The 26,184-nt window shown below is 42.1% G+C and overlaps 1 protein-coding gene across 1 annotated transcript in view; it reads left to right on the top strand.

Annotated features, from left to right (window-relative positions):
• LOC144242885 (S-adenosyl-L-methionine-dependent tRNA 4-demethylwyosine synthase TYW1) overlaps positions 1 to 26,184 on the top strand; it is a 199,107-nt gene that overhangs the window by 20,765 nt on the left and 152,158 nt on the right. The window contains exons 8-9 of the mRNA XM_077777913.1: positions 13,442 to 13,559; positions 18,710 to 18,762. Coding sequence (XP_077634039.1) covers positions 13,442 to 13,559; positions 18,710 to 18,762 — 171 coding nt within the window. The remainder of the gene's footprint in view (positions 1 to 13,441; positions 13,560 to 18,709; positions 18,763 to 26,184) is intronic.

The following is a 26,184-nucleotide window of genomic DNA, read 5'->3' as shown; positions in this document are numbered from 1 at the left end:
TTTTTTTAATGTTTATTTATTTTTGAGACAGAGCACAAGCAGAGGAGGGGCAGAGAGAGAGGGAGACAGAATCTGAAACAGGCTGCAGGCTCTGAGCTGTCAGCACAGAGTCTGATGCAGAGCCTGAACCCACGAACTGCGAGATCATGACCTGAGCTGAAGTTGGACACCCAACCAACTGAGCCACCCAGGCGCCTCAGCATCCAGAATTTTTATTGGGGTTTTGTCGTGTAGGCTCGATTGATTAGACTTGGGCCATGTGATTCTCTAGCTGACCTCCTCCTCTGTTTCTTTCCCTGGAGATCCAGCTGGCCCAGAGTTTGTCTTTCTGGTGGCCAGCCTGTGTGCTAAAGCTATCTAGGCTCACCCCCTCAGTCACCTCATTTGCACAACAATGACCCTTCTGGAATGTAGAAAATGCCAAGGTTTTTTGAAACTCTGTGCCAGGAACTGGGGACAAAGAACAGATGTATTCTTTGTTAGGCCACAGACCTAGAAACAAACATGGTGAGCACCCACATCTTGTTTTCTAAATATCCTACCTCATTGAAAGGAATCCGGGTTTCTTGGAGAAATAACTGATTCAAGGGTTGAGGAAGGGAGAGTAACAGATGGGCCTGGGACATCTTGTTGGGCAAGTAGATCCTCAACGACTGACGGAGACCTGGCAACAGGACCTAGGAACCAGCTTGAAGAGTTTCCCACAGGCCACACTGGGGACACTTTGAGCACCAAAAATGAACATAATGATTATATAATGGACATAATGGATTGTATTACATCAAAAAAAAAAAATCAGTCCTTTTGCTACTCAACAAAAGGGAGCTACAGGGGAAAGTCTTTTTTTTTTTAAATTATTTAATTTTTTAAAATGTTTTATTTATTTCTGAGAGAGCGAGAGACAGCATAAGCAGGGGAGGCTCAGAGAGAGAGGGAGATACAGAATCTAAAACAGGCTCCAGGCTCTGAGCTAGCTGTCAGCAGAGCTCGATGCGGGGCTTGAACCCTGAACCGTGAGATCATGACTTGAGCCACCCAGGTGCCCCAGGAGAAAGTCTTCATAGAAGGTTTCTGGATAAGAAATACAGAGGGCATGATAGAATTAGATAATCATTTGTTTTCTGTCCCTGGTATAATAATTAATTTAAGCAAGGATTGCATGATATGCCTTTGGGGAACATATAGGCACATATTCTCAAAATATCATCCCAGAAGCTAACCCACTTAGACCTGCCAAAAATAAATACATCACTGGGGGAAAAATGCCCTCCAGATTAATTGCTAATTACAAAGGATAAAATATACCTTTACAAATGGAGTGACTAGGTGATTTTCACCTATACCAGTCAAATTTAGCTTCATCATTTGTATTAAAATGACCTTGTGTCCCTCCTGATATGATGGGTAGTGAGATGTATACAATATCAGCTCTGTAGTTTTGTGTCAAAAATGTTTAGCCTACATCTAATTATGGGGAAACAATCAGACAAATCCAAAAAGTGGGACAGTCCAGACTCTTTAAAAAAAGAGTCAATGTCATAGACAAAAGCAATAACAATACATGGGGTGAGGATGGGTCCAAGGTTGAAAAAGACTAATGAAACATGACTAAATGCATTGTGTAACCTATGATCTTGAATCAAAGATCAAAGGTCATTGACTGGACATTTGAGGATATTTGAAATAGATTTTTTATTAGATAATATTGGATTTTCATTGATTTCCCTTGTTGTAATGATGGTGTTGTAGTTCTACCGTTCTGTCACATCGTTTTTTAGGAGATGCGTTCCATAGTGTTTAAGAGTGAAGTGTTATAGTGTCTATCAGTGGTTCAGCAAAATTTTCTTTCTACATATACACACACGTGTATTTTATAGATGTGTATGTGTGTGCATGGAAGGGTAGACAGTAACGATCAAGCAGAAGTGGTGAATCTCAGGGAAGGGACTCTCAGTCTTCATTGTACCTTTTAGCTTTTCTGAGGATTTGAAATAGAAAGTATGCAAGGAACTACTTTCTCTCCGTGCTCCCAAAACAAAACAAAAAAATCTAGTATCAACTGAATTATAAAATAAACAATTTATGATATTGCCATATGAGACTATCTCCCAGTTTTTGGTAGGGTCAGTTTTGAATTATATAAGGTCCTAAGAACTTATTTACTGCATAAAACATTAGGACTCTCATTTTACTCAGGGTGGTCCCATCCCATACTCTAACAAATGGTAATATAAGGAAACAAATTTAATGTTTATTTAATTTTGCCTGGTTAAAATTTTTTTCACTGCAAATTAACATAGCTAAAAAATAAAAATTTAGAAAATAAAGGGCCAAAATCTAATAATTCTATCACCCCAGAAAAATCACTATTAGCATTTGGAATGTTTATTTTAACTTTGTTTCACATGCACCCAAATCTATTATAAAAATCTTTGTGATATTTTCAAGTATTTTTTACAATCTCACTTAAAAATCTTACAGACTTTTTTTCTCCCAGGGAAACCTTTTTTAAAATTAATGTTTTAAATGTTTTATTTATATTTGAGAAAGAGAGAGAGTGTGGGTGCGAGGGGAGGGTCAGAGAGAGAGGGGGAGACACAGAATCTGAAGCAGGCTCCAGGCTCTGAGCCATCAGCAGAGCCCGACGCGGGGCTCGAATCCACGACCATGAGATCATGACCTGAGCCAAAGTCGGCCGCTTAACTGACTGAGCCACCCAGGTGCCCCCAGAAAAATCTTTTAAAAGTAGTAAATACTGGTATAGCCAGTGTTATAAATAAGGATTACTTTTGGGCCGTTATAGAAACTGCTTTGTTTTGAGTTTTACTGTCCCTTTCAGCTTGCACAGGAGGAAGAACTGGCAGATTTCATGACACTTCTGGTCATTTTTGGTAATAAAGTGTTACAGACACTTGAAGACACAAAGTCATTTCTTTTTTTTAAGTTTATTTATTTATTTTGAGAGAGAGAGAGAGGCAGGCAGAGGGAGAGGGAGAGAGAATCCCAAGCAGGCTCCCCACTGTTAGCGTAGAGCCGGATGTGGAGCTCAAACCCATGAACTGTGAGATCATGACCTGAGCTGAAACCAAGAGTCGGGTGCTTAGCCCACTGAGCCACCCAGGCTCCCCTAAGACACAAAGTCTTAATAAATTGACAGTAGGATGCTCAAGTCTATGTAATATGTAGTAAGTAATCCTAAAGAAACTAAGTCAAAGTTTCCTATTTAACTCAAATGTGAAACTCCTCCCCTCTTGTCTACTTTCTGGCCTGTTTGCTACCTGCTGTTTTGGATCTGCTTAGGGGCTGGATGGGGAGCAGGAGAGAGAGAGAAGTAGGCAGTTCTTACGTGGCACTGTCATAAGGTGATGACTGTGTGCTCTCTCCCCTCGTCCAGTTTAAAGTTGACTTTTCCTCCAGCTGGCATGCTCACTGCTTCTTTTTTTAACTTAATTTTATTAAAACATTTTTTTAATGTTTTATTTATTTCTGAGAGAGAGAAAGAGAGAGACAGCATGAGCAGGGGAGGGTTAGAGAGAGGGAGATACAGAATCTGAAACAGGCTCCAGGGTCTCAGCTAGCTATCAGTACAGAGGCCGATGAGGGGCTCGAACTCACAAACCACGAGATCATGACCTGAGCCGAAGTTGGACACTCAACCGATTGAGCCACCCAGGTGCCCCATCACTGCTTCTTTGTCCATGGCGTCTCCTGCCGGGTTCCTTGCACTGAGCAGGTGCACCCTGAGAAGCGTGCTGCTGGTGGTAGCCCCTGCTTCCTCTGAGCCCTGTGCCTCTGGCTTCCTCTCTTTGAAGTCTGCCCTCTGTTCTCCTCTCTGGTTGCCCAGTTGGTCAGCATCTAAGATCACCCCTGCCTGCACTTGTGTGCATTCCCAGGGGAACACTCCTGAGTTCTTTATTCTGGGAGGACAGGCTGATTCCTACCCAGCTGCAGTGCTCACTTGCTAAGGACACTAGTCAGTCCTTTGGTGTCTGGTTTTGCTGGGCAGGAGTCCTACACCGATCAGTGATGCCCCTGGAGTGCAGGGCATACAGGCAGCTTCTTTGAGGGGCCCCGCTGGTGTGACAAGGCACCTTCTCCCTCCCCCCATCCCCCAGCCATGTGAGGAGGGGAAGTGGAATCTCAAAATACCTTACCAACATTCTCCAAAGATATTTTCAAAAATCTCTGTCTTTACCTCTGTATGCTCTATCCTTTCACATCCTTGATGTGAGGGAGGTGTTTTTAAAGTTTCTGGTTCTCAGCTATTCCCTTTGAAAATTCATAACTTGATCTGACCCTCCCTTTGGAGTTTCACTTGATTTCATACCCTCTTCACATATGTTTAAAAGATTCCAAGAATACAGCTCCCTGCCCCTGTTCTTCCTAAATCTGCTTTTCACAGGAAGCCAGACTTTCTAGTTGGGCAGTATTGGTCCGGGTGTTTTACTGCTCTTAAAAACACACCTGTGTTTTGGTCTGACTTTGATTTTCTGGCTACACAGACAGGATCATTTTGTTCTCCCAAGTCTGCAGACTACTTGTTTTCATCTAACACGACAGCTTTCCAGTGCTGTCATACAGAGTTACCCGGTTCACTGTAATGTTTATATAGTGGTCTAGGAATATGTCCCATAATGTATTTGGCTCTTGATTAACATTTAGTTAAGAGTTTGAACACTCTTGCTCTTATATTTTTTGTGGCTGGTATAAATTTATCTTAAGAATAAGTTCATAAAATTGAAATTTCTGGATCACAGGAGATTTTATATCTGTGTCTACATTTACACACACACACACACACGCATTTTTTTTAAAGTAATCTCTGTATCCAACATGGGGCTTGAACTTACAACCCCGAGATCAAGAGTCGTATGTTCTACCAACTGAGCCAGCCAGGGACCTTTTTTTTTTTTTTTTTTAAAGTAAGCTCCATGCTCAGCAGAGCCCAGTTTGGGCCTTGAACTTACAACCCTGAGATCAAGACCTGAGTGGAGGTCAAGAGTTGGATGCTTAACCAGCTGAGCCACCCAGGCACTCTGGGATTTTATAGTATTAATAGATGTTTCCAAATTGCCCTATACAAAATTGAAAACATTTTTAGTTCTTCTAATAAGAGAGAGATGAGATAGCCTATTTCTCTATACCTTTGCCAACCCTCAGGCGTGATCACTCTTTTAAGTCTTGCCAGCCTGAAAAGTGAGAAATAATGACCTGATTTTAATTTGTATTTCTTTCATTTTGAGTGAGGTTGAACATGTTTTCCTGTGAACCACCTCTTTCTCCCTACTTAGATAAACTACAAGGTCTCAGGGCATAGTCCCCAAGACTGCTTTCACGTCTGGCACCAATAGCAAGTTTCGGGAAAGTGGGCTCCTGAAAACTACCCTTAGGTCTGATACTTTGCTAGAAAGAATCACAGAACAACCCCGAAGCTGTTGTCCTCATGCTGTGGTTCGTTGCTGGGAAGGGGTACAGAACATCAGCCAAAGGAGGAAACGCATAGAATAGATTCAAGAAGCGTTCCTTTGTCCTCATCAGGATGAGGTGACACCTGAGCTTCAGTGTCCAGTGTTTACTGGGGCTTCGTTCTGTAGCCATGACTGATTGACTGCCCCTGTGTTGAACTCAATCTCTGGCACCTTCCCCCCACTTGAAGTCAGGTGCGATCTGAGGGGCCCACTGTGAGTTGGTGCTGTCACTCAGGAAATTCCAAGGGATTCCATGTTACTTTCCAGGAACTGGGGATAATGGCCAGATTCCCCTTTGGGCAAGGCCAAATTTTTCTCTATGCCCTGTCCTGTGTGCATTTTTATATTGGGTGGGTTGGCTTCTTTTGTAAGGCTCATAACCAAAAAATTCTCGGCTGGGTGTAAAACTCTAAGCCAATGTATCCAAAATTGCTTCTCAGTTTAAAATTGCTCTCCATCTGGGGCGCCTGGGTGGCTCAGTCGGTTAAGCGTCCGACTTTGGCTGAGGTCATGATCACACAGTTCGTGGGTTTGAGCCCCGCGTCCAGCTCTGTGCTGACAGCCAGCTCAGAGCCTGGAGCCTGTTTTGGATTCTGTGTCTCCCTCTCTCACTGACCCTCCCCTGCTCACGCTGTTACTCTCTCTCTCTCAGAAATGAAAAAAAAAAAATTAAAATTGCTGTCCATCTTCCCTGTGGTTGCAGCACTTTTGTTCTGTATTTCTGAATACTTCCATGTGTGGGTTGTGTCTGTCATTTTTAGTAGCTCCTGTATTTCAGAAGCCCCTGGCAGAGGAGCTATTAAGAATGACAAGTGCGTGGAGTGTGGGTTCTGGGATTGGCCCAGCCTGTGTGTAACTCAGTGGTCTGAGGGCACAGCTTCACCTTTCCCAGCCTTAATCCCCTTGTCTGAGGAACAGGGGCCTCTCCCTTCCTTACAGGTATGAGTCAGATGCAAACATGCACCTGACTGTGTGTCATCACCTCTAAAAGCCTGACAGATGTCAAAGTGAGAAGGAAGTTTGGTTAGATATTTTAAACTGGTTTATACATTTTCCTAGAGCTGGCCATTTAGGCTGAGTCAGGTTTTCTGCTGGCAAAATTAGCACTGGTTTGAGACCTTTCTACTTTTTAAAAAAAAAAAAAAGTTTATTTATTTTGAGAGAGAGTGCGAGTGGGGGAGGGGCAGAAAGAGAGGGGGACAGAGGATCCGAAGTGGGTTCTACGCTGACAGCAGAGAGCCTGGTATGAGGCTTGAAATCACAAACTGCGAGATCACAACCTGAGCCAGAGTTGGACACTCAACTGAATAAGCCACCCAGGTGCCTGAGACCTTTTTATTTTTAAAAATGTATTAACAGTTCTTAGGTTATATTTTCCCCAAACTGATGTATTGGGTCAAAGCAAATGTATAGTTTTATGACTCTTAATTAAGAATCTGGAGTATTTTTTAGTGGCAAAACGGTCTTAAAACAGGATAGATTTCAGTGCATGAGATACCTGATTTGGATAGATTTCTGGATTTTTACAGAGAAGATATTTAAAGCTTTGTTTGTAGTGAGTGAGGTTTGGAATAATTGTTTCTCCAGTGAGGCATGATTGACAGATTGTATGTGTTAGGGTTGTACACTGATTTTTTAAAAGGTGTGTAATATGATTTGATATGTGTATACATTGTGAAACGATTACCACAATCAAATTAAGAAATCCATCACCTCACATAGTTACCTCTTGTGTGTGTGTGTGTGTGTGTGTGTGTGTGAACATTTCAGATCTAATTTCAGCAAATTTCAAGTGTATGGTAAGTTTGGAATAATTTGTGGGTTCATTTTCTCTTTGCTTTTCATCTCTGTCCATTAGGGGGCACTGGAGAGAAAGAACAAATGAAGATTTTGAACATATGTGTGAATTTTTTGAAATGAAATGATTTTGGACTTTATGAACTTGAAGCAGTTGATTTAGGACATTTTAGATTTCTCATAAGATCATTAGATTAGGGGCAAAAATAAATATTTTTCCGCCTTCAGTGTGACATGAAAATGAAACCACCAGTTTCTCTGTTTTTCTTTACTGTTAGCTTATGGTAGAGTTTCCAAGTATGTCTCTCATTTTATATTGGATAGAACACGCTAATCTACTGCTTGGCTTTTTTCCCCCCATGAATTTTTTTGGCATTTTCGTTGGGGTCCATTCATACATATTCCCGTGTTGCTTTCTGCCCGGTCGTTACCAGGCATTGCACAAAATCTCCCCAGATGCTGCCGTAGAGGAGGCACTAGTGCTTGTTAGCATTGGCTCGAGGGTTGGGCCAAAGTACACCTATTATATGACCTCTTTTTGAGTAAAACTCAACTGAGTTTTGTGGAGTATGCTGTCTCAGCCTGTGGGTCTTTGGCAAATTATTTTACTCTCTGCTTTTGTTTTCTCGTCTCTAAAGTAGGAGATAATAAAAGTAGCCTCTTATAAAGTTGTTAGGAAGCTTAACTAAGTTCATTCACTGACACCCCGTATTTTGTTGCCTGCCACATACTGTGTACTTGGTAACTATGAACTATTACTGTACAAGCAGATATCTTCAAATAGGATGGGTTTGCTCTGACTGGTGTCCCACTGTGGTGTTCTACCTCCCTCCGTCTGTAGCAAGGTCCAAGGCGGTAGTTCTAGGGCTGAAGAGAATTCGAGGGGTGGGAGCGATGTCCAAGAACAAGAGAGCTAAGTGGGAAACATTGGAAGGTTAGGAGGGCAGGTGCAGATGCAGAGGGGTGGGGTGCTAGGGCGAACAGCACGTTTGGGGAACAGTTTGGTGTGTCTGTGGTTTCAAGTAGGGGTGGGGGTGTGTGGAGAATGAACTAGAGAAGGAAGGCAGGGGCAGGGTCCTGGAGGCCTTTTCATTCTCCGTCATGGGGGTGTGAGTTTTACCCTACCGGCATTGGGAAGCGGTGTGATTTGATTGAATACGACGGATGGGTTGGGGGTGTAGGGAAGGAGGGGAGTTCCAGTACAGGTTCAGGGTATTGGAGAAATCAAAGTACACATCGGATTATCTCATGTAATCCTCGCATTCACCTTGATATCCATACTATTATGATGTCCGCTTTACCAGTTTACAGGGTAGGAAGTAGGTTTTGAGAAGTAAAGACATTTGTCTGAAGTCAGATGGCTGACAGGCTTGAAGGTGGTGGGGTCAAGCCTGGAGTCCATCTCTTTGTTTCAGCTCTGGGAGAGAAGTGGTTTTTAGAAGAGAATCTGAAGAATTGGGTAGAGCACAGGGAGTCTGCAAGAGCCTGGCAAGTTCTTAGGTTGTTTTTTGGTTTTTCTCTTGGTTGTGATTTGTAAATGTAGAGCAGGATGTTTCTTTTTTTTTTTCCTGCAGTAAATAAATGTTGTTAAATACTCCCCACAGCATGTTCCGGTGAAGCAGACAGACAGGGATAGGAGTATCAGTAGTTTTGGAAATAAATGGTCAATGCTTGGTAATTAGTCACCAGAGAAGCATTTCAGTTTATGACAGGATCTCGGTGGGTCCAGTTCTTAGTACTGCAGCGGATACCACGAAGCTGTTCTTTCTTTCTTATGTCTAAGGCTTTGGGTGTCTGATTCACCCAGAAATACAAGGCGACCCATTCCTGCAACCCCAGGACACCGCCTTTAAACCAGCCTGTTCCACCCATGGCCTGTGAGGCCAGGAGCACAGAAGGCCACTTGTGATGCCTTCTGGAATTGTCTCTGTAAGTCAGGTTATCCAGAATAGGGTCACCAGGTCAGAGGAAAACCATTTGGAAGCACTTGACACATCTGGTCAAACCGCTTTTCAGAAAGTTCAGAAAGCTTCCCTAAAACCTAGTAAACAGAAAAACTTCGAGTCCTGTTGAAAATTTGTCATTTAAAAACGGAGCTGTGACAAGTAAGTGGCCCATAGGTGGTTCCTTTATTTTTTATTTTTTTATGTTTTTATTTTTTTCCACCGCCAGCGGCGGCCCATAGGTGGTTCCTTTAAAGAAAAGGAACCTGCAGAAGCCGGGTTAAATTGCAGCAGTTTTAGTTTCCATACCCAAAGGAGGTTTTTTAATGTTGAAAGTTGCCAGATCTAGAATCAGTTGCCAAAAGAAGGGAGATCTACTTTTTTAGAGCTAGGGATGGCCGTCTGGTAGCTTGGAAGCATTTGTCCTTTGGCCAGCATTTACCGAATTCCCACCGTGTGCAGGCAAGGCTCCAGGCTTAGGTGCGCTGACTGTATAGAAAAATGACCTTGGGAGAGAACCTGGCGCTTCTCTTCTCTGCATGGCTTGATAAGGAAGGGAATCACCTGATGGATCAATGAAATAAACAGATTGAAACAATCAGAAGGACTTTCTCCCAGAAGAAATGTGTGTTTGCTTTGGTAATGAAAAGCTCGTTTGTGGCAAAACACCTGTTTGGCACTTACCCGGCTAGGTGGAATTTTACCTTAAAATCTTTAACTAACGGATGCCTTTTGTGCCGTGTCTTATTTCCCAGGTGTTATTTGGGATGGTACTGTGGTTTCTGGGACAATGGTATGAAAATGAATTAGGTAATATTGTATAATTTTTTTTTTTAAAGAAAATTGGTACCACTTTTGCTCCCATGATTATGTAAGTTTAACGTAGTTCTGTTTGTTTATAAAGGACTTTTCACTTACCTATAGTCATTTTTCAAAGTGCCTAGGAACTTAGCTTATAATTGGTTTTCCTTTTTGCGTGCTGGGAAGCAGCAGCTTGGAGAGGACATTCGTTTTCCTTCAGGGCAGATGTGATGGGTTCGGGAGCTGGGAAGGGATGAAATTACAAGTTGGAGACGGGAAGACCATTTAGTTTGGCTACTGCACTTGTCCTGTCCTTAGGAGGAACCAAGACTGGTGTGCAGAGGCAATGGCATTGTGGATGGAGTGAGCCAGTCTGTGGAAATTAAACGTTTAAAGCTTGGTTACTCGTTGTCAAACGGGGCATACAGGAGAGGGAGGAAGCAGTTGTGGGCTCTTCATTAATTTCTGTTCAGGCCGTGTAGCAGCTATATATGTTATATTCTGGGCAAACAGCGAACAGTGTCTGCACCTACCAGATTAGAATTCGGAGGGCGCTTTGCGCTTCCTTGGGGAATGTTATCGGCCATCATATTTCTTTTTAGAAATGAAGTTACTGCTGCATATGGAAGATGTAACTAAACTGCTATAGAGACAGAGAATGGTGAATGTTTGTCCTGAATGCTCAGGGTCTCTCATTGTGGCCTCTGAGCACTTTCCTATATAAATTTTGTATCTGAATGGTTGAAATGGAGGAGCCACACTCCTGTTTTATGATGGATAATTTCTCTAGTGATGGGACATGGATAATGTTCCATGACCGTTCTTTAAGAGTGTTCNGCTGGGCTCTGTGCTGACAGCTGGCTCAGAGCCTGAAGCCTGTCTTTGGATTCTGTATCTCTCTCTCTCTCTGACCCTCCCCTACTCATGCTCTCTCTCTCTCCTTCTCTTTCTCAAATAAATAAAACATTAAAAAAAATAGAGTTCATTTCATAGGAGTCAGAATTTGGTTTTTTGGTGTGTGTGTGTGTGTGTGTGTGTGTGTGTGTTTAACCACAAGAGGGTGTCTCTGGATCTCTGAGCACAGTGATCAGAGGCCAGTGTCATGGGTGGGTCCAGTTTTGGATTTATGTGGCCTTTGGGATAAGCAGCTATGCTTGGTGCTGTTTTGTGGTGACAGGCTTTTGAGAGCAATTCTTGCATGATTAGTAGGGAGTTCTAGTAACTTGCTGTGGAATTACCTCAGAGACATTTAAACGCTGTCAAGTTCAAGGGCAGTTCACCTTGCTCTACCACAGACATTTTTTTTTTTTTAATTTTTTAAACGTTTATTTATTTAGGAGAGATAGAGCACATATGGGGGACGGGCAGAGAGAGAGAGAGAGGAAGACACAGAATGTGAAGCTGGCTCCAGGCTCTGATCCGTCAGCACAAAGCCTGGTGTGGGCCCGAACTCCCTGACCGTGAGATTGTGACCTGAGCTGAGGTCAGATGCTTAATTAACCGACTGAGCCACCCAGGTGCCCCTTCCACAGACTTCCTTTTTAAGTTGACATCTTTTTAGGTGTGAAATAGACTTAAAAAAAAAAAAAAAGCCAAAGGATACTTTTGTTTTTAAATATTTTAAAAGAATAGCTGAAACTTAAAACTTTTAAATGCCTAGTAATACACTGATTACTTTTATATTTGATGAGAATAATTTCTTGATGTTTGTAAATGTTTTCAGTTCTATGTGGAAATGTGTAGTTGAAAACCATATTAACAGAAGCAAAATTGTTCATTAGCTTTACATTTTGATTATATTTAGTAATTAGGAATGCTGCCTTTAGGACAGAAGTAACTCTGGATTTATGTTTCTCATTTGATACCTTTGAGTCTCTAAAGTAGTTTTTCACTGACTTCTAATTTTGGAGCAAATCCCTGAAGTAACAGACAAGGTAGAGAAGTTAACTCCAGATTTCATTGGTTCACCTTTCTGTTTTTTTTTTAAATCTGTTTTATATTTTTTGTATAGAGAACTTTGAATATTCACAAAAGTAGAATGATCTAGTGAATCCCTGTCACCTGTTGTCCAGCTTCAAATAAGGACCATCCTCCCATCTGTATTAGTTGGAGGCAGATTTCAGACATCCAGGGACCTGTGAGGTGTTCTCACTACTGATTATCTGGGGGCGGGGCATTGAAAATGGACAGGCACTGAGGGTAGTCTAGGGCTTGGTGTAGGGCCGCTGCCAAGGTGAGTGATTTTGAATTTCTGCAGCTCTTAGTAAGACCTGGCAGGTGCTTCCTCTAAAGTGTAGCACAGACTTTGTGTGTTGCCTTGGAATTATTGATTAGCCTTCTACCATCTTGCAGAAAGGCATTGAAATAAGTTTAAAATATATGTACATAGAGTAAGATTTAAAAATAGAGGAAGAAGGCTGGGACGCCTGGGAGGCTCAGTTAGTTAAGCATCCCACTTCGGCTCAGGTCATGATCTCATAGTTTGTGGGTTCGAGCCCCGCATTGGGCTTTGTGCTGACAGCCAGCTCAGAGCCTGGAGCCTGCTTCAGATTCTGTGTCTTCCTCTCTCTCTGCCCCTCCTCTGCTTGTGCTCTCTCTCTCTCTCTCTCAAAAATAAATAAACAAAAAAATTTTTTTTAAATAAAGGAAGAAATCAGTGTAAAGGATGAAGGTCATCATGTAGTGTGAAGCCACGTACAGAGAGTTCAAGATAAGCCCGATGTGAGACTTTACACAGCCATCAGCCTGCTGCTGAATTTTCTAGGGCCCAAAGTCAAAAGGAAACACAGCCAGCCTTATGTTATCCTTCAGATTTCTTTCTATCACTGAAGACACATTTTCCCCACAGGATCGTCTAGAAGGAGGCACTGGGATGGCAGGTGGAGGAGTAATTTGGTCTCCAAACAAATGGCTGCTGAGCAGCTCAGGGCACTATTTTAACTTGTGTTGGGGGTTTGTAGATATATAACCAGCAGGGTTCTATGTTATTGAACTCCTGTTATATATCAGGCATTATACCTGGTGATTTATTTCATTTAACTGCAACACTTCTGCTTTATTGATGTTACTTTCCTCCTTTTTCAGGTGAGGAAATTGAAATTCAGAGAAATAACTTGATGAATTTCGGCAGCTGTCGGTACTCAGATTGCTAAAAATAATTGACATCTAGATAAGTGGATTGTTGATTTACATTTTGCGGGTGTATGTGTTTGAGTATGTGGTTCCTTTTTTGGGAAAGCAGAGAGAAAAAAGACTGGCAGGCCTTCTGCTCACTGTCTGCCTGGGAACGCGGCCACTTTGCAGGAGACTGGCCTGTGCGGACCCTGGTTCGCAACGCACCGTCTTACCCATGCCGCGCGTCCGTGCCCGTTGTGCTGTCATTCTCCTCGCTCACTGCCAGCTCTGAATTTTGTTCTTTTAATTTCAATGCAGAGAGAGAAGGAGCACCAGCAGGGGAGCAGCGCTCTGGTCAGGAACACCGCGAAGGCTGAAGCCCCTGAAAGAAGGGCCATGATCACCCCTGCTCTCCGGGAAGCTCTTACTAAACAAGGTGAGGACCCTCCGGAGGCGCTGTCGCTGGACCGCGCTCCCAGGCACCCATCTGATACCCCCATGAGGAGCGTGATGTAAGGATTGCCGGGAGGGAAGGCCCGGCGGCCGCGTCGAGGGAGCCCGTCTCGTTCCTGCGGGTCACTGGTGTTCTCCCCCACCCCCTGTGCTGAGTTTATTGGGATGTTGGCATCAGCGTGGCTCAGGCACACGGACAGAAAATGCCACCACCGGCCTCTTCACAGATCGTTTGTTAAGGGAAATTTATTAAATGCAGAAAAAAAAAGCTTATATCAACATTAGGCTGGGTCCGTTAGAAATGTTTCGTGTAGACGTGCATCTGGGTTTTTGTGGTCCTAACTTATTAAGGAGGCCGTACTTGAGAAGAAATGAAAATACTGATTTCCTATAGAAGAAGAGTGGTCAGTTGAGAGTCAGTGGACTGACTTCCTTCCCTCCCTCCATCTTTCTGTATTTATCGAGATGCTTTTGTGTGATAGTTCTGGCCATGCAGAGGAACTGAAGATGCAGTATCTTCTTCAAGGAGCCACCAGCCTCTTAGAGGAGACAGACAAGAATTTTCAGATCATAAATATATGTGTGTGTACAGTACATATATATATATGTGTGTAATCTGCCTTTTAATAAGGATATTCAGACTATTTAAAGTGATTTTATGATAGGCTTATATCTTTCATGTAGCCATTTGTTTTCTACTTGTCTTGTGTTTTTTGATTTCCTTTCTCCAGTCTTCCGTCTCCTTTAAGTTTTTTGTTTTTTTTAAATTTTTAAGTGTTTATTTTTGAGAAAGAAAGAGAGAGAGACAGAGCGTGAGTGGGAGAGAGGTAGAGAGAGGATCTGAAGAAGGCTCCAGGCTCTGAGCTGTCAGCACAGAGCCCATTGCGGGGGTCAAACTCATGAACTGTGAGATCATGACCTGAGCCGAAGTGGGACGCTTAACCGTCTGAGCCACCCAGGCGCCCCTGTTTATTTTTGAGAGAGAGAGAGAGAGAGAGAGAGAGACAAAACATGAGCAGTTAGAGAGAGGGGGAGACACAGAATCCAAAGCAGGCTCCAGGCTCTAGGCCCTGAGCTGTCAGCCCAGAGCCAGACGTGGAGCCTGAACTCATGAGCCATGAGATCATGACCTGAGCCGATGTCAGAGGCTTAACCGACTGAACCACTGAGGCGCCCCCATAGGTATTACTTGTGTTGATGTTTCTCATTCCTTCGTGTACCTCTGTGTTCTCTCTGACAGCCTTTTCCTTCTGCCTGAAGGGCTTCATTTAGCATTTTGTGTAGTGCGGGTTTGTGGGTGCTGAATTTTTTCAGCTTTTGTGTATCTGAAAAAAGACTTTATTTTGCCTTCATCTTTGAAGGATATTATTTGATGGATTTGGAATCATAGGTTGATAACTATTTTTCTTACGATGCTTTAAAGGTGTTCCACTTCGCTCCCCTGGCTTCTGATGAGGCCTGTGTTGTCATTTTTTGTTTGTTCCTTTGGAAGTAATGTTTTTAGCCCCTGATACTCTTAAGATTTTCTATTTTCTTTTAATTATGGATTTTGAGCAATTTAAGTATAATGTGTTTCAACATAGTTTTCTTCATGTTGCTTTTACTTGGGATTTGTTGAGCTTCCTGGTTTTGTGGATTTATAATTTTAATCAAATTTGGACAGATTTTGGCCATTATTTCTTCAAATATTTATCTGCCACTCCCTCTCTTTCTCTTCATTGGGGACTTTAATTACATGAATTTGACCTACAGCTCACTGATACTATTTTCATTATTTTTTAAAATTCTTTTTTTGGGACGCCTGGGTGACTCAATTGGTTGAACATCCAACTTCAGCTCCGATCGTGATCTCACTGTTTGTGGGTTCAGGCCCTGCGTTGGGCTCTGTGAGCTCGGGGCCTGGAGCCTGCTTTGGATTCTGTGTCTCCCTCTCTCTCTGCCCCTCCCCTGCTCACACTCTGTCTCTCAAAAATAAATAAACATTAAAGAAAATTTTTAAAAAATTCTTTTTTCTGTTCTACTTTTCATTTTAGGATAACTTCTATTGCTGTGTTTTCAGGTATAATTTAGTAATCTTTTCTAATGTCTAATCTTCCATTTATTCTATCCAGTGGTTTTTTTTTTCAGCTTCGACATTACAGCTTTTATCTCTAGAAGTTCAGTGTCAGTCTTTTTATATTCTCCATATCTCTACTTAACTTTTTGAGCCTATGGATTACAGTTAGACAAATGTTTTAATGTAATTCTAACATTTGTGTCATTTCTGGGTCAGTTTGGTTGCTGGATTATTTCCCCATTGGTCATGCTGCATGCTTGGTTAATGTGATTTGATGCCAGATCTCATTTTACCCTGTTGGGTGCTATATTTTTGTGTTCCTGTAAAACATTCTTGAGCTTTGTTCTAGGATGAAGAACAGTTACTTGAAAACAAGTTTGAGCCTTTTAATCTGGCTTTTATGACTTGTTAAGTGAGACCAGCGCTGACTCAGAATATGGCTAATTACTTAAGACTATTGGGGCAAAACTCTACTGTGTACTCTGCTCGACGCCTTGTGAATCTTAAGCTTCTGACTGGTGTGAATAGGCACAGTTCCCAGCTGGCTGTGAGCACCAGGCACCCCTCCAGTCTTTTAAGATGGTTCTTTCCCATTCTTGGTTAGCTTTTCTCTCACATATTCATGAAGCAGCATTCAGGCAGATATTTCTAGGAATCCTCTACAGATTCTTGAGTTTAAGCTCTGTGTAGCTTTTGACTCTCTGGTACTCAGTTCTGCAAACTCTAGCCGTGTGGGCTCCCCAGACTCCTGCTTCCACGTCCTCAACTCTGAGGAAATACCCAGCTGTGTGTGGGTTGCCTCTCCCTGCCACACAGCCTGGAAATTTTGAAGGCAGTAAGCTCTGGTAATGGTCGGGGTCACCTTATGTGTTTTCCCTCTTCTTTGCGATTATTGTCCTTTGCTGGCTGATGTTTCATTTTCTCGGAAACTGTCTGTTCATATATTGTGTCCATTTTTGGTATTTCAGGTGGGAGAGTAAGTCCTCTGTGAGTTTATCTTGGTTAGAATTGTGCACTCTGATTTCTAGCAGCTGCGTACCATTGGCTTATCTTGGCATTGTGGTCTGTCCATCCTGTATTCGGCACTTTTTCTCATACCTACCTCAATGCTAACTTTTATAAAACCCTATGTATCTTGGAAGAGAAGGATGTGAAGAATTAATAGAGTGTGATTTCTATTATAATGGTATGAGCAATGTAGAGTGTAGAGTGTAGAGTGTAGTTCTTCCAAAAGAAGAACTGGAATTTTCTCTGGGAATCTCTTCAGTGCTTATTCTGCATCTGAGATTAGCTATTTGGCTGCACTCTGTTCCGTCTTCATATAGATAAGCAGTGCTTTGTTTATTTATATGCAAGATGTTTACATAAATGTGGAAGTGGATAAAAGACAAAGCCCTGTAATATTGCCACTAGAGACTTTTAATCCAAATTGACATTGTTCCATTAATCATCACACTGTGAATATGGTTGTTTAACCAACCACCGATCCACTTATGCCACCATCCAGACTGTATTTCTCCATTTGCCTCATTTGTCTGCGAGTCAAGAGTTGTTTGGTACAAGAGACTCATGATAATTGTGGCTTATTACTTGAAGCCTCGTGAGAAACTTCATTAAGTGCTTTCTGAAATCAGAATGTTCTACTAGTTTACTAGCTTATTAAAAAAGGAAATGTCATTACTTTGGCATGGCTTTTCCATGCTTCTCATATCTTCTGTAGCTCATGCATTTTAAATGCTAGGTTGTGGACTGGTCCTGAGAATTCATATTGGGTTGTTGGTTCCTCGAATTTTGTTTTTTCTCTTTTTGGGGCAGTATTTCTTTATTATTATTTATTTAGTCATTTGTTAAAAACCTTTTTAAAAATTAAAAAAAAATTTTTAATAGTTTTTTGCCAAGTTGGTTTCCATATAACACCCAGTGCTCATCCCCACAAGTGCCCTCCTCCATGCCCATTTTCCCCCTCCCCCTCCCCCACTNAACAGGGAAGGGTCAGAGAGAGAGGGAGATACAGAATCAGAAGCAGGCTCTGAGCCAGCTGTCAGCACAGAGCCCGACGCAGGGCTCAAATCCACGAACTGTGAGATCATGACCTGAGCCAAAGTTGGACGCTTAACCAACTGAGCCACCCAAGTGCCCCAAAAACATTTTTTAAATGTTTATTATTGAGAGAGAGAGAGAGAGAGCGTGAGTGGGGGAGGAACAGGAGAGGGGGACACACAGAATCCAAAGTAGGCTCTGGGCCCTGGGCTTGAGCTCATGAACTGTGAGATCATGACCCTACTGAAGTTGGACGCTCAACCAGCTGAGCCACCCAGATACCCCAGTATTTCTTTATTTTAATCTTCTTTTGCCTATCTGATTCTTCATCTTTTTTTATAGATTACTAATGAGAGTTCCCCAGTTGTTTGTTTGAAGTATACTGTTACTTGCTTTTGCTTTATGGCCCAAGATTTGGTTTCTTTTTACAGAGTTTCCTTGGGTCCTTGAAAAACATGTGCATTCTGTAATTGTTGAGGGCAATACTCTGTTCTCGATCACATTTACAGTATGGATTAGATCAGAGAGCTCTACAGCGTTTTTGTCTGTAGAATCTGTTAGATACTGAAAGATGTTAAAACCTTTCCCTATAACTTTGGATTAGCCTATTGTTTATTTATGTATTTTGAGTCTGTGTTATTAGATATATACATGTTTTAAGTTGTTTTATCATCCCGGTGATTTCTGCCATTGGGTTGTTGCCTACCATTATTTAGAAAAGAAGAAGAATGATTTTGTTACAGTTTTTGGATCGCCATTTTTTTTAAGTTTATTATTTATTTCGAGAGAGAGTATATGTGTGCACATGTGAGCAGGGGAGGGCAGAGAGAGGGGGAAAGAGAGAATCCTAGGCAGCCTCTGCACTGTTAGCACAGAGGTGGACATGGGACTTGATCACACAAACTGTGAGATCATGACCTGTGCTGAGATCAGGAGTCAGATGCTTAATCGACAGAGCTACCCAGGCGCCCTTTAATCACCTTTTAATATGAGGGTTTGAATCAATTCAATTTTGTGTTCCTTGTTTTTCTATTCAGGTTATCAGTTGATTGGGAGCCACTCTGGGGTGAAGCTTTGCAGATGGACAAAGGTATTTGTTTTTACTTAAATATTATTTCTGTTTTATGCAACTTTTATATGGCTATTCTATGTAGCCAGTGAATTTTACCATTTTAAAGGTATAATTTACATTTAATGTAATGATTTTGAATGAATTTGTTAAATGAGTTCAACCTGTATTGATAGATATAAAAAACCCTTATCTACCTCCAAAATTAAGATACATATAGGCCATTTTTCTCCTCCTGATAAATTCACTTTATTGATTTCTAACCAATAAAGTCCCTCCGCATCAGCCAGTACATAGTTGTTCTAGTTGCTGTCACTAGTTTAGTTTTGCCTATTTTAGAATTTCATATGAATGGAATCATGTTGTGTATTTTTCTGCAGGTAGATTCTTAAACTCAACATACTGTTTTTCACATTCATCCATGTTGTAGTACATTTCAGTAGTTTATTCATTTTTTATTGCTGAGTACTATTCAACACTATGAACATACCACAATGTTTAATCTGTTGATAGACAGTGGGTTGCTTTCAGTTTTTGGCTATTCCAAAGTAAAACTGCCGTGAGCATTCTTACGATAGCACTTTGTTATGAACATATGTTTCAGTTTCCTTTGGGTATATCCCTGCGAGTGGAATCGCTAGGTCACAGGGTAGGTACGGAGCTCCCTGTCTGGTTTCAGTGTGGCTCTATTCTTTTATACTTGGATTGTCAGTTTATGAAAGTTCCAGGTGGACCATTTTCTCCCTCTCCTGTGGTATTGAAAGTCTTTTTAATTTAGCCATTCTGGTGAGTGTGCAGTGGTATCACGTGGCTTTGCATTTTGCTGACGACTACTGATGGTGAGGCATACTTTTTCTGGTGCCTGTTGGTTGTTCATATTTGTCAAGCGTCTGTTCAGATCTTTTCCCCAAATTAGGTTGTTTGACTTTATATCGTTGATTTGTTAGAGTTCTTTGTATATTGTGGAAATGAGTCTTTTGCCCAATATGCATTGTGAGTATTTCCTTTTTTCATTCCCCTAATGGTATCTTTTAAAAAGTTTTAAATTTGAATAAGGTCCAATTTATCTTTTTCTTTTGTTAATGGTTAGCATTCTTTGTATGTTAAGAAATCTTTGCCAACTTCAGAGTCCTTTTTTTTTTTTTTATGGAAGCTTCATACATAGTTTTAACTTTTGTTTTAAATTAAAAAAATTTTTTTAATGTTTATTTTTGAGAGGCGGGGTGGGGGGCAGTGGAAGAGGGTAGAGAGAGAGGGAGATGCAGAATCCGAAGCAAGATCTAGGCTCTGAGCTGTCGGCACTGAGCCTGATGTGGAGCCCAAACTCACCAACGGTGAGATCCTGACGTGAGTCGAAGTTGGACGCTTAACCCACTGAGCCACCCAGGTGCCCCAGCATAGTTTTAACTTTAATGTTTAGGTCTTTGACTTCATCATGAATTGATTTTTATGAATGGCATGAGGTAAAGGTCAAGATTCATTCCTTCCCTGTCCCCCATGTGGATATTCAGGTGTTTCAGCACCATTTGTTGAAAAGACTTTCCCTTTACCATTGAATTACTTTAGACTTTTGTAGAGTATCAGTCATGTGTGTATGGGTAGGCTGATTTCTAGACTCCTTATTCTGTTCCATCGATCTGTTTGTTTACCCTCATGCCAATACCACATGATCTTGATAATTTTAGCTTTGTAATAAGTCTGAAATTTGGCAGTATAAGTTTTCTGTCTTGGTTTGTTTGTTTATTTACTTCCAAGATAGTTTCCACTCTCCCGGGTCCTTTGTATTTCCATATCAATTTTAGAATCAGCCTGTGAATTTCTATTTTATATATTTGCTCTGGTTCCTTAGATTCTGTATATGTCTATTTGGCATTCATTCATGAAAGGGCCAATTATATATATTAACTATATTTTCTTATTTCATATATTTTTTAAGTTTTTAAGGTTTATTTATTTATTTGAGAGAGACAGAGACAGTGTGAGTGGGGAAGGGGCAGAGAGAGGGAGAGAGAAAGAATCCCAGGTAGGCTCTGCACTGTCAGCACAGAGCCCATTGTGGGGCTCAAACTTACAAAACTGTGACATCAGGACCAGAGCCGAAATCAAGAGTCAGACACTTAACCAACTGAGCCACCTGGGTGCCCCATTTTGTATTCTTGATGCTCTGACTTTTGAGGGCCTTTCAGATCTGGGAAGAAACTGCCCCTCCCAGGACTAGCTAATTCCTAAAGACAACCTTCAGTTTGCCAACCAACGAATCCTGAATCTGTAGCCTTCACTTACCTCCTTATCTCACTCACACACCATTCCAGTATCTTCCCTGCTCTGTATCATCCCAGGGCCAGGTACCCATCAAGTAGGACAGCGCTATAGCCTGAATCATTCAGACAAACCAGTCCTGCCTTGTTTACCCTGTCCTGCCTACCTTTCCCAGCGGATCCCCAGTAAAAGCTCTAGCTTAGGCTTTCCCCTCTCTCCTGGCTCTGCCCCCTGAACAAACCTGCTGCTCCTCTGTCACCCTGTGTGGTGTGGGGGCCTCCTTGTCTTGGAAACGTAAGTGAGATATTCTTTCACTGGCATTGGCCTTCCCAGGTTGGTACTCACTTCCATAAATTAAAATCCCATGGGTACAAACAAGATAACATTTAAAAATAGCTTTATTGAGGTATAATTTACCTATGATACAACTCCCACATTTCAAGTGTACAGTTGAGTATGTTTTTGTATATTCACAGGGCTTTGCAACCGTTACACAATCTAATTTTCAAGCATTTTTGTCCCCTCTGAAAGATGTCCTGCACCCATTAATAGTCCATCTTCATTCACGCTTCTCCTCCCTTCCCTAAAGCACCATTAATCTACTTATTATCTCTCTGAAGTCCCCTAATCTGGATATTTGTACGTGACATGGCCTTTTGTGTTTGGCTTCTCTCCTTTAGCATAATGTTTTCAAGGCACATCCACGTGATGATACTGATCAATATTCCATTCCTTTTTATGGTCAGTAATATTCCATGTATAGATATATCCCATTTTTTTGTTGTCTGTCACTTGACGGACATTTGGTTTGCTTCCCCTTTTTTGGTTATTATGAATAATGCTTCTGTGAACATTATTATATGTACAGTTTTTCATGCACATGTTTTTATGTGCTTTGGCTATATGCCTACGAGTGGAATTTGTGGGTCATGGTAATTATGTTTAAATCATTTGAGGGACTGCAAAACTGAGCGTATTTTATGTTTTCACCTGCAGCGTACGAGGGTCCTAGTTCCTTCACAACCTGCTAATGTTTGTTGTTGTCCGTCTGTTGGATCATAGCCATCCTGTGGGTGTGAAATGGTTATCCTACTGTGATTTTGATTTGCATTTGCATTTCCACTCATGGAAATGTTGTTGACTGTGTTTACTTATTGGCCATCGGTGACTCTTTGGAGGAGTGTCTATTCAAATCCTTTGCCATTTTAACATTGGGTTATTTGCCTTTTTTTTTTTTTTATGTTTTATTTATTTCTAGGAGAGAGAGAGACAGCGTGAGCAGGGGAGGGTCAGAGAGAGAGGGAGTCACAGACTCTGAAATAGGCTCCAGGCTCCGAGCTGGCAGTCAGCACAGAGCCCGACACGGGGCTCGAACCCACGAACCGCGAGATCATGACCTAAGCGAAAGTCGGACGCTTAACCGACTAAGCCACCCAGGCGCCCTGGGTTATTTGCCTTTATCCTGTTCGCTGGTAAGAGCGGCTCATACGTGCTGGATACTGGTTCTTTGTCACGTGTATGGTTTGACTCTCCTGGTGTTGCAGGCTGCGTCGCCAAGAGCCAAGTCGCTGCAGGCCTCCAGGAACTTGGCTGCTGGTGTCGCGGTAGCCCCACTGCTGCCTCCCAGGCCTTCTTCCAGCCAGTCCCGTCCCCAGAATGAGTGTTCCGCACAAAGAGCTACTCTTGTTGCAGTTTTGGCTAGCTCAAACCTAACTGTTCTAGATAAACCAGCTTTTCTTCCCCAGGCACACTTGACTTTTTAAATTTTCTTTATTCCTGTTCTTACAAATTTCTGTCCTCAGTTCACACTGCTGCCTCCTCTTGTCTGTTTTGGACTTTCCATTTCTCTATGTTCTGTCCATCATGCTTCTGCCTCTTCTAAAACCAGCCTTTAACAGTGTGCCCTCTTGTTCTTGGCAGGGAGCCTCCTCCTGGCTTCATCTTTCTCCTGAGTGTCCCTCCCTCACTGCCATCGTCCACAGTGGCCACTGCATGGTGCCCCGGGGCCTTGCTGGCCCTCCCCGAGAGGGAGGCATTGTCCCGTCTGCTCCTTACTTCCCTGAGCATTCTTTCGGTGCCGTCTGCCCCGAGGCCTGTTGCTATTATTTATTAGTATTTGAGAAACTCTTTTTTTTNGGGAAATGGTGGGGGAAAGAAAAACTCTTTCTTCTTTTCACCATTGTTTTTCTGCCTTCACCCTTCGGGGCACGAACGTTCTGATGACACTCCTGGCACCTTCGTCACTCAACATACTGTTGTGCTCAAGTTTGTTTTTTTTTTTTTTTTAAACCCTTTTAACATCCAATATTTGTTTCTTCCAATCCAGTGATTTTCAGTAATGTCAGACTCAATGCCTTCTGCTTATAACCAGCATTTTACAACATCCCTTTTACTACTGCTAGATCAAATGTACAGATTTACAAATATAATTTCATAATTTAAAAAGGTAGTGTTCTGCTCTAGCTGTAATGTAAGGAGAAAGAAGAGGAAGTACTTTGTATTAAAACAGTTTGTATTTCTGTATAGAATGCTCCGGCACTACGACATTAGAAGGCTTGGTGAAACGGACTGCTTGCACTTGCTTATAAGAGGCGAGTTTGTAGTTAACAGAGGTAAACAGATTAGAAGTTATTCTGTACAAGAAGGAATAACGAGCCAGACTTATGTAGGTATAATAACAGAAAAAGGACAACAACCCTAATTGAAGCAAGGCTCACATGCCAAGCAATTACCGATTATCAAATTGGAAAAATGGGAAAGTAGGATGTGCTTGCAAATGGGTGGTGTCTCGTTTATAAGTGTTGAGACAGAAAAAGCTTTTATGTAGCAACTTGGGAGGAGTCGAGATGAATTGTCATAGAAAACACATCCCCTGCCTTGAAATTCCGCATCTTGTTGAGATCCATATCCTGTCTTTAATTTGTAACCAAACCTTGGAGACCATACCCTTTAAGTGACAATAGGAACAGAGGATGGATCAGAGAAGCAGAAATGGCAGTGCGAGTGGCCAAGAGGTGTGGTGGACTTCTGGTGACAGTTTCTGAGTAAGATTTGAAAATGGCAGGCAACCTCCCCAAAACAAGTTCCATTTCAAATATTTATTGCAAGGTAAATACTTTGTCCTTATGCTATAAAAATTAACAATATAATGGCTGTAATAATTTTATTATTTTTTCTTATTTTTATTTTTTGAGAAAGAGAGCACATGTGTATGTGAGTAGAGGGAGGGGCAGAGGGAGAGAGAGAGGGAGAGAATCTTAAGCAGGCTCCACACTCAGCACGGAGCCTGACACAGGGCTCAATCTAATGATCCCTGGATCCCCCAGCTGGGATCATGTCTCCAGTATTGGATGCTTGACCAACTGAGCTACCCAGGTACCCCAGAATGACTGTAATAACTTTAAAACAACTTTGATGAGTGAGAATCTTGCATTTCATATATCTCTTAATTTAATATCTGGCTCTAAGTCTACCAAAAGCATCTCGAATCTCTCCAGTAATGTATTTGTAGGTGATACCTACAAATATAACACAGACACAGGTATTTTGCTCATGACTTAAACACTAGAAAACAGCATTATTTTCTGTGCCATGGTTTTTCAAAATGGTGAAATTTCTTGGAGAAAGTTTTGTCTAAGAGAAAGTGTTCTTTTTCCTTAACTTACACGACAGCTGCATTCCTGGAAAATTTAGTATATGGTAAAACTGTGCAAAAAATACTTTATTAGCAAAATGAAGTTGGAATCTAGGCTCAGATAATTATAATCGGACTTTTCACCAGTAAGGGGGTCTGGTGAATCATTTGAAAGGAAGTGGAGCCTTTTTTTTTTTTTGGCAGGAGATTTATCCTGAGCGATCCAGGAGGTGGGAAACCCTTGGCCCCACCTGCTTATTGTCAGTAGTGCCTCCCAACCATTGCAATAACAAAAATATTTCCACAGATTTCCATACCCTCTTGGGGTGGTGTCGGCCCATTGAGAACCTCTGCCCCAATCCATTTTCATTGCCGCCTCCCCAAGTTCAGGTTGTCCTCTTGAACATTGCAGCTAGTTTTCTTTCCCCTCTAGTACCAGCTTCTAGCGAACCCCCAACTCTGTTTCCCCTGCTCAATTTATGTGACATTAACCTGGCTAATCTCTGAAGTACACTTCTCTAGCCGCTCCCTTCCCAGACGCTTGTCCTGGCTCTCCATCACCTCTTATTCAGCATATCCATTTGGGTGTGTAACAGGCATCTTGAACTTTAACATATCAGAAATGGAATACTTGATTTTCTCTCCTAAATCTGTTCCCCTCAGTCTTTATTCTGTCAGTTAACGGCAACTGTATCATTGGCTCAGGCCAGAAACCTGGGAGTCAGTTTTGCCCCTGGTTTTTTTTTTCCCCCTCCCACATCTACTCCATGACCATATTCTCTTTTCAGAATATATCCAGAGTGTGACTACTTTCCACCGCTCATACTACCTTCGTCCAAGTCCCTGTTGTGTGTTCCTTACACTGTTTCAGAGATGTGAGTGCTTGTTCTGGTCTCACTCTTGTCTGTTCCCTGCACAGCAGCCAGACAGGTCACATCCTGTCACTTTTTTTGCTCAGAACTTCCAGGGGCTTCCGTCTCACTCACGGAATAGAAGCCCGAGTCCTTACCGTGGCCTTCAAGGCCTCGTGTGATCTGGCCTTCCCTGCTTTAGTCCAGCCGCCCCAGCCCGCTTGCCGGTCCCTGGTCCCTGAATGTGCCGAGCCCAAACTCCTCCCTAGCGGTCTGGCCTCTGTCTCCTAGATCTCTGCTCAGAGAGCTTCTATCAGAGTGACTTTTGCTGCTCGGAATTTCTCAGTCGCTCTTATTACCATTTACTAGATCATACCTTTGTTCATTATCTGTCTCTTCCCTTCTCCTCTCAGCCCCACCCCAACCTGAGCATCTTTGTTTTTCTTTCCAGTAGCAAGAATGGAGCCTGGCATGTAATAATTGCTTTGTAAACATTTGCTGGATCAGAGCATTAGTAGGATAGAGGCCTGAACCGAGAAAGAGCCCACTTAGTATAGTTCTGACTCACGTGTTCAACTTTTTTTTTTTTTCCTGTTATAATCTCCATTCATTGTGTGTGGCTTCTCTCCGCCACTGTAATCTCCACCTGACCAAATCCTACCCATCTGTGTTGGTCAGGAAAACAGAAAGCACCCTGGG

The sequence above is a fragment of the Crocuta crocuta genome, unplaced genomic scaffold, assembly GCF_008692635.1.
Source record: "Crocuta crocuta isolate KB4526 unplaced genomic scaffold, BGI_CrCroc_1.0 scaffold217, whole genome shotgun sequence".
In the NCBI taxonomy this organism is placed as follows: Eukaryota; Metazoa; Chordata; class Mammalia; order Carnivora; family Hyaenidae; genus Crocuta; species Crocuta crocuta.
Note: the sequence above shows the minus strand (reverse complement) of the source record. Positions and strands in the feature narration are given on the sequence as shown.